Source organism: Typopeltis vanoorti, chromosome 8 (assembly GCF_054136105.1).
Source record: "Typopeltis vanoorti isolate ZY-2024b chromosome 8, IOZ_Tvanoo_1.0, whole genome shotgun sequence".
Taxonomy (NCBI): Eukaryota; Metazoa; Arthropoda; class Arachnida; order Uropygi; family Thelyphonidae; genus Typopeltis; species Typopeltis vanoorti.
In genome coordinates this window covers 26821590-26834988 of record NC_143556.1, presented here as the reverse complement: position 1 = coordinate 26834988, position 13399 = coordinate 26821590, and the positions used below count along the sequence as shown (strand labels likewise).

The 13399-nt window shown below is 35.1% G+C and overlaps 1 protein-coding gene across 2 annotated transcripts in view; it reads left to right on the top strand.

The window, feature by feature from the left end:
- The window catches only part of LOC150103869 (ATP-binding cassette sub-family A member 2-like), a 975482-nt gene that overhangs the window by 810771 nt on the left and 151312 nt on the right, over positions 1-13399 (top strand). For both annotated transcript variants that reach the window (XM_090397162.1, XM_090397161.1), the window contains exon 40: positions 8164-8235. In XM_090397162.1, the coding sequence (XP_090253288.1) occupies positions 8164-8235 (72 nt within the window). The remainder of the gene's footprint in view (positions 1-8163; positions 8236-13399) is intronic.

Below are 13399 nucleotides of genomic sequence, written 5' to 3'. Positions count from 1 at the left end.
ATTAACAGATCTCACTTTAATGAATCCTATCCATCTTAGTTTACTTCTAAAATATGCGATCCCCCTAGGTATAGGTTCAGAATATCCCCCTAGGTATATAGTTCAGAATATACAGTACTATTAAGTTACATTATTATTATTATTATTTTATTCACATAATTGATACACAGTCAAAACAAGATATCTTTCAAACAACAATTTCACTGGTTATACCAAGCAATTTAGATTCTGCCCAAGAATCTAAGAATAGTCTATCAGGTAGTGTCGTAAAATATGGACTGGTCCAAGTAATGCCCTTTTTTGTAGATCATATTGTGTTACTTCGTTGATGTTTAATTCTTGTAAATAGTTATAGCTTTTTTGAAATTGCACCAAGTGCACTAATAACTACTGGGATTACTTTGGTGTGGCCTGGCCAACTTTGATTGCCAGATCTTAATATTTAGTATTTTTTTCCAGTTCTTTGTTGTTAATGTTGTCATCACTGGGTGCAGCAATAATCAATAATCCAAACCTGTCGATGGTCGATAATTATGATGTCAAGTCTATTGTGTTCCATGTGCCAATCAGTTTTTATATTCTAAAGTCCCAGAGAATTTTTGCTGTTTCATTTTCCAATACTGTCTCTGTTTTATGCTGCCACCAATTATCAGAAGTAGGAAAGCTATATTTTTTGCATACATGCCAATGAATTATTTTAGCCACTTGATCATAACCTTATTTATAATCAGTTTGGGCTATCTTGCTATAGGCACTAATTAGATGTTCTACAGTCTCATTGCATAATCTGCATTTGCTGTTATTATTGATGTTCAAAATTTTTGCTTTGATTGTGTTAGTTTGTAATGCCTGTTCTTGAGCTGCTAGAATAAATCCTTCTGTTTCTTTTTTAATATATCCATGTTGTAGCCATTGCCATGTCAGTTCAGTCATATCAGTTTTTTCCTCAGTATCTCGAAGAAGTTGGCCATGCAAAGGTTTATTTTTGCAGTGCACATATTGGTTATTTTGCTCATCCTTTTTGTAATAGAATTTGTTTCCTATTACTTTTAGAAGGCCCTCTTGTGAAATGGTCGGAAGCATTTGTTGAGAGCTATTGTCAATGTAATTTTTTAAACTAATTTCTTCTTCTTCCACAGTCTGTCTCACTTGCAGCAGTCTCTGTCTGCCTATTCTTCTTGGTAGGTACAGCCGGTCAACATCACTTCGTGGATGTAATGCATGATGCATAGTCATTAATTTTCTAGTTTTGCTGTCAAATTTGTCCAATCTTGTATTAGATCACTAGTATCACCTAAGAGTTCATTGCTCTCATTATGTTTAATCCATGTTTTCTGAATATTTCTATCTTTTGGTGTTTTCTGCTGCTGCCTGTTGTTTAATTTTCAAGTGGAGAATATCACTGGCTTCTAATATTCCTAGGTATTTATAGTGTTTGTTAGTTGAAATTGCTTTTATATATTTCCCTTGATCAAAATTAAAATTGCTGGTATCATTAATTTTTCCTCGTTTAATATATAAAATTGCGCAGTTATCTAAACCAAATTCCATTTTGATGTCTTGACAAAAAATGCGAACTGTATTCAGTAATGAATCTATTTGCTGTGTCGATTTTCCATATAACTTCGAGTCATCCATATACAACAGATGAGAAATTTTAATATTGTATTTAGGAATTTCATATCCAAGTTTTGTTTTCTTCAAAATCATAGACAAAGGTATCAAAGAAATATTGAAGAGCAATATTGAAGACCAATGGTGGCAAGGAATCACCTTGGAAAATTCCACATTTAATGCTAAATTTCCAAATTAATCATTATTGATTATTAATGATGATTTCATAGCAGCAGTCAGAAACGAACATACGTTTTTGTTAATTCCAAATATTTGTAGTGATTTTAGGATCCAGGAGGGTGTGAGGGAATCAAATGCTTTCTTATAGTCTATCCATGTAATGTTTAAGGTTTTTTTTTTTTTTTTTAAATTGCTAGGATCATTTTATTAATAAGGATCTGGTCATTTGTTGCTCTAGATTTTTGAAAATTGCTTTTTTGTTTAATTGGATAAATCTGATAAGTAGTGGTATATGGAATTTGCTGTTCACTGCAATCATAGGCCAATAACATACGTACCAACTATGCTTAAGTACGTATGTTATTGGCCAATAGTTACTTGGGTCTACACCCTTATCCTTATCTTTCATGAAGAGAAAAGCAGTGGCAGCTCATGGCTTGAAATCGTGGGGGGTGCTGCAACTTTCGAAATATACATATACACTTTATCCAAACATGTTTGGATAAAATATCGAAATATGATAAAAATTAAAAAATAAATTAAACATGAAAAAATATTGTTTATCGATAAAATTATAGTTTAGTATAATTCAAAATTACTTAAAAATAAAATCCTTTATCGTAACCCGAATAATGTTCTATAGTTATGTCTTTAATTGTGATGTCCAAATATTTAAAGAGACGGAGTGAACATGATAAGCACTACGAACACTCTACTACTGGCGCAAATTGCATATAAACAACAGTGGAACTGCGTGACAGACAGTGCCGCATTACGCTAATTGCTCACATCTTACTATGATGCGCATATGCTTGCGCACGTAGCAATATGACACTGTGGTAAACACAGTGCTGCTAGCATCCTTCGCCCTCCTAAGTGCTACAGGATAGATTTTTATTATTTTTTATACTAAATAAGAGAATTGTATAGGATTGTTGATGATAAAATTAAATATTACAAGCAAATAAATAAATTAATAAATATATTTATATATCGAGAAAAATTGGGGGTGCTGCAGTTCCGCAGTGCCTATGCATGAGCCGCTCCCGGAGAAAAGTATGCCGGTATTCCACTGAGCCTTACTGCAATAAATAATTAAATTGTCCTGCCATTCATGTCAAGAACTATCCAATATTTTTGCAGCATCTGATTATCTGATTAGATAAATCTGATTATCTGATTATCCGTTGGTACTAGTGGCAGCCCATATATAAGCACTGCGACACTGCAGCACCCCCAAGGAAAAAATGAAAAAATTAAATTTTGTTTGTGTTTATAAATAATAACAATGCTTACAACATTACATAAATGCAGTGCAACATGTTAAAGGCTACCGCTTATGTTTTGACATTGATTGAATAGTTAATAATTGGAATTGTTCGATTAACACTTTAGATTACGAAACAAATGCACTGCTTTCTAATGTCGATATTCGTTTGCCCTTGTCATTGCTTGTTGCGTTATTCCCAACTGTAACTGCTCACGCGGCAGTGTATTTTTAGTATGTGTATTTTTCATATTTCTGTGAGATATGAAACGTTTATTATTGATGCGTGTGCGTGGTGAACTATTTTTCATAAATTTTATTTTATTTTGTTAAAATAACATATAATTATTTATTTATTATAGAGATAAGGTTGAATTATGATGAGTGTCACTGTTGAAAATATGAAAAGAATAATATTTTTTCAATTATCATTACACGAAACAAATGCAGTGCGATCTTTGTTTGCTATCGTTGCACATTATGTCATTCGATATACTGCCGCTTGGGCAGTGTATCTTATGCCTGCGCTCATTATTTCTGTGAGTTATGAAACGTTTATTATTGGCGCGTGTTTGTGGTGAACTATTTTTTTGTAAATCTTATTTTATTTTGTATATTATTTCTGGGAAAACTCCCATGTTACTCCTCTTAATAAACTATTATAATTACGGCTATTTTGCCTGCTTCAGTTTTGGAGTGCCCCTGTTTAAATGTCATTGGCTATTTACTCATGGATTCTTAGGGCATTGTAAGTGTAAATGTACCAAAAAGTATATGTAGCATAAAGAATAGAAATTTACACATACCTTTTTATGGGTGTTGCAGCTTTTCCTCTTTCTGCGATGTTGAAAAACTACTGAGTGTGTGTGTGGGGGGGGGTAGGCAATTTGGTAGAATTAAGTTAGAAAAACCTGGGTTTTTTTCGTAATATATATAAACATATATATTATATTATATAGGGTGGGGAAAGGGTGAAAGGGTTGATTTTTTAAAATAGGGAGGGGGAAGGGGAAAGGTGGTTGACGGGGTGCGGTCCGTTTCGACTATTCGTGGTCGTCATCTGAACACATTGGGAAAGTGGATGCTATGTCAGGTCGGGTAGGTGCTTCTGCTTTTGAAGTGTTTGTGTTGTCGCCTATTAGTCGAGGTTGTGACCTCAATTTTATGTTGTGAAGCTTCCAAACCTCGGAGATTATGTAGGGCCTGTGTACGTTGATAGAGTTCGCATCACACTTTATAGCTATTGTTTCAGATATTCTGAGCATTGTTTCATTGTCTTGTCTGTCTACTATGATGGCCTTGTCGATCTGCAGGGTATGTTTTTGTTCAGGGGTGTGAACAGCTATTTCCGTTTTTCCTGTGCTATGTATTAGATTTTTCTTTTTGATGTTACGTTTTTTAGTGTTTAAATGTTCTGGAATAGGGATGTTACAATCATGGAAGTGTTCTTGTAGTCTAGCCCATAAAGACCTGATGGTGGAACCTGTGTAGGTGATGTCACAGTCTTTTTGGCAGGGAAATTTATAGACCACATTGTGCTGTTCAAATATTTCTTTCTGTGTGTGAGGTTTGGTGGATTTTAGGAGGTTTGCCAGTTTTTGGTTTGTGGTGAATACCAGTTTGTAGTCAGTATGTTTGAAGATGTATTTATAGGCTTTGTATGTGTTTTGGGTGTATGGCAGTTTGATAATTTTTTGTTTAGGGAAGTTCGTTTTGGTACTTGGGTTGTTTTGGCAGTTTTTTGCCGTCTTGTTTGCATAGTTAATCAGTTGTGTGGGATAGTTGTGATTTAAGAAGATCTGTGTTAGTTTTTTTATTTCTGCGTTTAGACTATTTTGATTGGTTGAAAATTAAGCATTTATGAATAGAACAAATCCATCAATTTCTTAAACTTGACATTAACCAGAACACACAACAAAATAGCCACGAAAATATACCACAAACCCTCGCACATCGGAAACTACCTCCATTTACACTCATACCATCCATATTCTGTTAAAAAATCTGTCATCTTATCACAATTCATAAATGCTTACAAATTTTCAACCAATCAAAATATAGTACCAAAACGAACTTCCCTACACAAAAATTTATCAAACTACCATACACCCAAAACACATACAAAGCCTATAAATACATCTTCAAACATACTGACTACAAACTGGTATTCACCACAAACCAAAAACTGGCAAACCTCCTAAAATCCACCAAACCTCACTCACAGAAAGAAATATTTGAACACCACAATGTAGTCTATAAATTTCCCTGCCAAAAAAAACTGTGACATCACTTACACAGGTTCCACCATCAGGTCTTTATGGGCTAGACTACAAGAATCATCCCTATTCCAGAACATTTAAAACTAAAAAATGTAACATCAAAAAGAAAAATCAAATACAAAGCACAGGAAAAACGGAAATAGCTGTTCATGCCCTTGAACAAAAACATACCCCGCAGATCGACAAGGCCATCATAGTAGACAAACAAGACAATGAAACAATGCTCCGAATATCGGAAACAATAGCTATAAAGTGTGACGCGATCCCTATCAACGTACACAGGCCCTACATAATCTCCGAGGTTTGGAAGCTTCACAACATAAAATTGAGGTCACAACCCCGACCAATAGGCAGCAACACAAACACTTCAAAAGCAGAAGCACCTACCCAACCTGACATAGCATCCACTTTCCCAATGTGTTCAGATGACGACCATGAATAGTCGAAACGGAACGCACTCCGTCAACCACCTTTCCCCTTCCCCCTCCCTATTTTAAAAAATCAACCCTTTCACCCTTTCCCCACCCTATATAATATAATATATATGTTTATATATATTACGAAAAAAAAACGGGTTTTACTAACTTAATTCTACCAAATTGCCTAACCCCCCCCCCCCACACACACACTCAGTAGTTTTTCGACATCGCAGAAAGAGGAAAAGCCGCAACACCCATAAAAAGGTATGTGTAAATTTCTATTCCTTATGCTACATATACTTTTTGGTACATTTACACTTACAATGCCCTAAGAATCCATGAGTAAATAGCCAATGACATTTAAACAGGGGCACTCCAAAACTGAAGCAGGCAAAATAGCCGTAATTATAATAATTATTTTATTTTATTAAAATAACATATAATTATTTATTTATTATAGATACAAGGCTGAATTATGACAAGTGTCACTGTTGAAAATATGAAAAGAATTTTATTTTTTCAATTATCGTTACACAAAACAAATGCACTGCAATCTAATGCTGATATTCGTTTGCACTTGCCATTGCTATTGATAAGAAACTTTTATTATTGGTGTTTGTTTGTGGTGAGGATGAAATATTTTTAATAAAGCAATTTTTTAATATGTAAATTTATTTATTAATAAATTCATTACTGATTAGGATTTTTTTTTTTTTTTTTGTATATATATGCAGCACCCCCACATAAAATTTTCACCAGCCTCCACTGGTTGGTACGCATGTTATTGAACAATAGCTACTTGGGTCTACACCCTTATCCTTATCTTTCATGAAGAGAAAAGTATGCCGGTATTCCACTGAGCCTTACTGCAACAAGTAATTAAATTGTCCTGCCATTCATGTCAAGAACTATCCAATATTTTTGCAGCATCTATCATTTGCTTTGAACTCATTCACAGTCATGGCACCCACAACAGACTCTGGCAACCTATTCTCTCATTCTCTACTCTCCAAGCAATAAAACCTAGTTCAAACACCCTTGCTAACTATACTCTTACTCAGTTTCCATAGGTGGCTGATAGTTCTCCCACCACTAGACCAGATTTTCCAAACAGGTCTAGTGGTGGGAGAACTATCGTAATTTGTATGTCTTAATTATATCACCCATTTTCTGCCTATCAACCAGTTTCTACCCCACAAATCTTTAGCCTGTTCTCATAAGGTTCATTCCATAGACCTGCTACCATCTTTGTCACTCACCTCTGGATCTCCATCTCCTCCTCCTCATCACTAGAAACCGTGGTGCCCAGAGCTGCATACAGTAGTCAAGATGTCGTCTTATCAAGGCTCAATTAAGAAGAACAATAATTTGCTTGTTTCTGCTCATCAAAGTATTCTTCAGTAACTAAGTGATCTGAAGAGCTGCTTTAGCCACTTTTGCTATGTTCCCCATTCTAACTTCCTATATACTAACACTCCCAAGTTTCTGGCTTCGTCAATTTCCTGGAGTACAGTTACACCAATGTGGTATATAGCTGCTAATCTTTTCACCCCAAAATGCATAACCTTACACTTTGCCACATTAAACTGACATCCATTCTCCTTTGTCCAGTCTGCCAATCTATCCATATCATCCTGCAAAATTTTGACATCATCTATATTAACTATTGCTCTACCCAACTGTGCATGATCAGCAAATAACTGAACAGTTCCTCTCTGATTCTTTCCTGTGTCATTAATGAATAAATTAAACAGTAGCAGTCCAAGAACAGAACCCTACATCACACCACTAGTCACAGGCCTTCTTTTGAATTCTACTCCTGAATAAACTACTCTCTAATATCTCTCCATCACCCACCTTCCTATCCATCTCACCAACCCTATATCCATCCCCATGTGCTGCAGTTTACTGATTAGGATTTCATGTGGTATCCTGTCAAAGGCCTTTGCAAGGTCCAATAGTATCACTGGAAACCCATTACATTTATCCAACACAGCTGTCACTGCATTATAAAACGTGAGCAAGTTACTGAGACATGACCTACCCTTCACAAAACCATGCTGCCCCTCATACAGTATCCCATTTCCATTTACCCATTCCTGTATTTTGCTCTTGACCAACTTCTCCAATACTTTGACAACAATTCCTTATATGCTGGTTGGTTGGTAATTTGCTGCTTCAGTCTTGGAGCCTCCTTTATGCAGTGGAACTATTTTCCTTTCTTTCCACCCCCTCAGAAATTACCTAGAGGTAATTCCTGAGAGGGTGAAATATCTTCTTGCTACTTTCTTGTGCCATGAGACTTAGATTAAACAATGTGGTCAAGGGCACTGACAATTCCCTTACAATATCTTTCCCTATATCTTTCTTACAAGAATGATAACAGTTTATCTTTTTCTCTTAGATTTATGAAGCCAGCAAAACAGGAAGATTAGTTGCTGTTGACAAACTGTGCCTAGGTGTTTCAGAAGGAGAGGTAAAAATTTAAGTTTTTAAGCTTTTTTTATTTTTGACACTTGCTATGACCACGAAATGTTAGTGTTTTTGAAATACACACAGACATACACTCTGCAAAGTGAATAAGTGATCAGCTCACTGATAGATCAGAATAATAATTTACTTTTCATAGGACTAGTAAGCAGAAAAATTTACACTTTTTCTGATCACTCTGAATGCTACTAGTAGGTGGCATTTAGAGTGATGATCAGAAAAATCTTAAAATCTAAAATTTTTAATCCCCATTTTTTTAAATAGAAAGCAAACTTCTTCTTCTGCAGCTTTACCCACTTAAGTAGAGCTGCTGTTTGTGGTGAGTCCTTCACAGAAATAGAAAACAAACTGGAGCTGCTTAAATGGAAACCATAAATTGCATGAATGTATAGAAACCATAACTTGATTCACAACAAAATTCTTAAAGATTTGTCACTCAGCAACGAGAACATTTGTTTGGTTTTTGTCTTGTGCACGGTAGAAGATTATTACATATTTAGATGATTATACCTGATCATAAATAAATTTGTACTTCACTAAACTTTGATAATGAAATTTTTTCTGAGCAATTTCTGTTAAACCTACTGAATTAATAATTGTAGTAGGTAAGTCTTTTCTTTGTCATAAAGTCATGTTTTGGTAATGACTTCAACATTACACAGAACTGAAAGCAGTTTAAAGTGGATGTTGCCGTGTGTGAAATGAAGTATGACTTCAGAGAAAGGAACTATTAAACATAAATAATTCTATTAGTCCCTGAAATGGTGAACATAAGCATAATATAAGAAATTTTATTGAACACATTGAAATATTCATTAAAAATTTTTAGTTGAGTATAATCCCTTTGTAATCTCTAATTGACTAATGGATATTTATTGTCGTTATTATTTTTCAGGTGCCTATTATTCAGGACTTCCATAAAGTTCTAAGACTCATGGAAGATATGCCTTAGATGATTTTGTCTATCATATTACTTAAATTCATTCACTCTCTGCACTCTCACACCTTCTTAGGCAATACATTCCATGCTACTATCACTCTCTCTCCATTCAAAAACACATATCTTCTTACTTGCTACTTTCTTGTGCAGCTTCCAGAGATGGCCTTTTGGCTTTGTTCCTTCTCTTTGTTTTATTTTACCACAGCAAAATATCTCTACATTATTTGTCTGGTAAATACTTCTCAACAATGGCATTGATGGTAGTAGTATCGTTGTGTGTAATTGGAGAATTAGGTAGTAGGGGAGACAGTGAGATGTAAGTAGATTTCCCTTCCATGATGACTCCTTGGAGGTGTCATGCAATAATGATAATATTCCAACCAACACTTACCATAAGTCCAATATCATTTTTGTTATATGCCTCTGTACCTTCTCCAAAATTACTTCATCTCCTAGTAACCAGATTGTATAAGCGTGTGGACAGACTTATGTGTCCGTCGAACATGTTGTTTATTATTTTAACGGTATAATAGAACACAGAAACTAAGTAAATAATTAATTTATTAACTTGATGCTGATATTTCGCTGGTATTATAACCAGCATCTTCAGAGCACAAAAACACTGTTTGTCACAATACGCGAGACTAAAACAACATGGTGTACATTAACAAAATTGTAGCAGCAACACAAAGACTAGAGTCCTGATTTTGGCGCCCTCTATCTGAAAAAAAAAAAAAAAAAAAAAACGCTATCATATATTGCTAGAGTCCTAGAAAAGTGCTAGTTTTTCCTTAATATGACTGTCTCCCAGATCTTCGGCAAGTTAATACAGCCATATTTGTTGAGATTTGGGGTGTGTTTTAGGGCTTCTGTCGCCTCTAAGAACAATCTCTCTGATTTATATGGGTTTCTGTGTAGTACTTTTGTGTTTTTCCAGTTGATCCTGTGTGCAGGGGTATCCAGAGTATGGTCTGCTAGGCCCGACTTCCCATAATGATATTTCCGGACGTATCGTTTATGTTCGCTGATGCGGATATTCACAGTTCTTCCTGTTTGACCGTAGTAGGCTTGATTGCATGAGCAGGGTACTTGGTAGACTCCTGGATGTGATAAAGGAGGAATGCTGTCCTTGGGTGAGCGGATGAGGGTGGCTAATTTGCTACATGGTCTGAATGTAGTGCGTAGTTTATGTTTAATGAGAATTCTTGAGATCTTTTCGGATGTGCCTTTAATGTAAGGGATGGTGACTGTTTTGTTGTAGTTCTCTGTGGTGGATGGTGGGAGGGGTTTCTTAGGAGTGTTTAGTATTTTGTTTATTTTTTGTGGATTGTAGCCGTTGGCCAAGAAGGTGTGGCGTAAGTGAGTCAGTTCAGCAGTAAGAGCCTTGTCATTTGAACAGATTGCTCTCGCTCTATGGGTTAGCGTTTTTAAAATGCCATGTTGTTGAGAAGGATGATGGTGTGATTGTTTGTGTAAGTATCTGCCTGTATATGTGGGTTTTCTGAAAACTGAAAATGATAAGGAACCATCTGGGAGACGTGTAATGAGTGTATCCAGGAAGGGCAGACAGTTGTTGGCTTCCGGTTCCATAGTAAAGTGGATTTTTGGGTGTTGGCTATTTAAATGTGCTAGGAATGTTTTCAATGTCTCAGGGCCATGTGGCCAAATGTTATCACATCATCAACATAGCGTAGCCAAAGTGTTGGTTTGAGAGTGGCTGTATTGATTGCTTGTTTTTCCAGGTGTTCTATGTAAAAGTTGGCTAGGGGGGGAGAAAGGGGGAGCCCATGGCTGTCCCATCAATTTGTTTGTATATTTTCCCTTTCCATGTGAAATATCCTGAATAAACTGAAAAATTGCTTAAAGTCAGGGTTTGCTAGAAACTAAGTGGGCTGAATGTGTGCCATCCAAATTCATGGGATTTTTATGCCACCATTATTGTTAAGATTGGGGTGGTTAATCAAAATTTCACAGACTTCTTTAAATTTCCATTCATACCAGGTATTTGTATGATGTAATGAGCAAGTACTTTTCCAATCAATTTGGTGTAGGTTGTTAATAACTTGATCTGAGAGGCCTACTTCTTGTTACTAAAATTGTAACCAAAATTTTTTAATTTAATGTGTCATCTTTTGTGCTCTTTTTTAAAATTGGGATTGTATTTCCAGTGTGGTTTTGTCTTTCATCCAACCTTATATTTGCTAGCTGTTCGTTGACCCCACTTTCAAACATAAAGAACATTTTTATTATACTGCACTACTCTATGTTTGAAATCACACAGTTATTGTGAAGGAATCGATCACCAAATAGCACAACAGCAATGTGAACTTACTACAGGCCGAAATTTTCTTGCTTATACATAGGGTTTCCCTCAAGATTCGTATTTTAATGAGCGGTGCAATGAAACTGAAATTAGGCAAGCACAAGAATCAAGTTAAACAAGATATTTAATTCTCTCACAAAATTATTCTTACATGAGAAACAAGAACTCTATTAAGATCAATACAATTAGAAAATAATTTATCCATTCTATAAAGTATTTAGATTCTACTCAGCTGAGTGCATCATTTACTGCTAGAACATATATATAAGGCTTTCACAATTCTCATCCATTAGGATTTCAACTTAGTTTCACCTTAAATAAGAACAATATTCAGCAAAACACTTAAAAATTAATTCTTTTTAGTCTCATAGAATAATCACAAACTTCAATTTTATCAAACACTTAGCTAGCATCGTCAATATCTATCAGAGGATTAAAATAGTTCTTAAAAGGCTCGGTCTTGAATTTACATATACATTGTGAGATAACACATTCAAACACAAACTAATTCTTCAATGAAGTTTCTTGCATTAGTTTCACAAGGAAATGTTTTATAATATCACTCATTCAAGCTTGACTAGCTGGCTCCAATAACATGAAATTTGACGAAGTTCTCCAGACACAAGCAACACTATCACACGTTAGTTATAGAATAGATATTCTTACCAGTATGATCATCATAGCTTACACATTATGGAAAACTCTTACAACACTGCTAGGCTCTCGATAATCTTCCACTATAGGCAACACAAAACTTATAGTATCCCTGAGTTCAATAACTTATTTGTTAAGACTGGAAAATGTATTTTCTTGCTTATAATAACTTGTCTTAAAATCTTGATCATATTATTATCCTTTCACTCAGGTAAATTCCTTTACAAGGTGACAGGAAACTATAAATAAATATGAGTTTGAAGTAAGATTCATTAAAATAGGAACAAGTTTCAAATCTTTATTACACCATACGATCCCAGGTTAGATCACATCTCACGACCTTCCTACACTCTCTCCATTTTCCTTCTGGTTCCTTCTTCCTATATGCCATAAATCCTCTCTCTTTTTACCCCCCAAACTTGTTTTTCTTCGCTCTTTCAGTTTACAATGAAATTCCCACGTAATCGTTGTACAGTTCCTAACGCTAAGGCACGCGCTATCTTAAAATAACTTAGTTTTCTGACAGCAGCCAATAAAATCACATTAGCAGAATCCCTTAGAAATACTTTCACTTTCAGTAACAACAAATAAAATGCATATATTACAGTTCGCTTAGGATACATTTACAAGATAATATAAAGAATTTATATAAGATAAATAACAAAAAAAATTACAATTATTATTTCAATGAACAAAAAACAGTAAGTGTTTACAATTTACTCGTAGGAGCACACTTAACTCAGGAAATGCAATTCATGTTAAATCATGAATGAAGTATTAATAATCATAAAATTCTTCATTCACAATTTAACATCGGTCTCACCAATATAAGGTAAGTTACAGGTGCAATAAACTCCAGGATATGCCAATGGAATTCTGTGATTCTTTCACTTCCAATTCTTCTAATACTTGCCACACTTCTATATATTGCATGGCATCATTTACATCAGTGTGATATACACTGATAAAGTGCTTGTTCAATGATATCCATTGCAATGGTCACTCAGCTGCCCTGACTATCCACTAGTGCCAATCTGCCATAATTACCTTGGCCTGACCAACCAATCTCCTCCCATACTGCACTTTTTCTTTCCTTACCATGCTCTTTAGCTTCTTAGCCTGCACTTTATACTCTTCCTGGGTCTGATCACTACCAACTGTCTAGTACCTCCTCCATAGCATTTTCTTTTCCAACATGACTTGCTTGATTTCACTGTTCATTTATTTCACTTC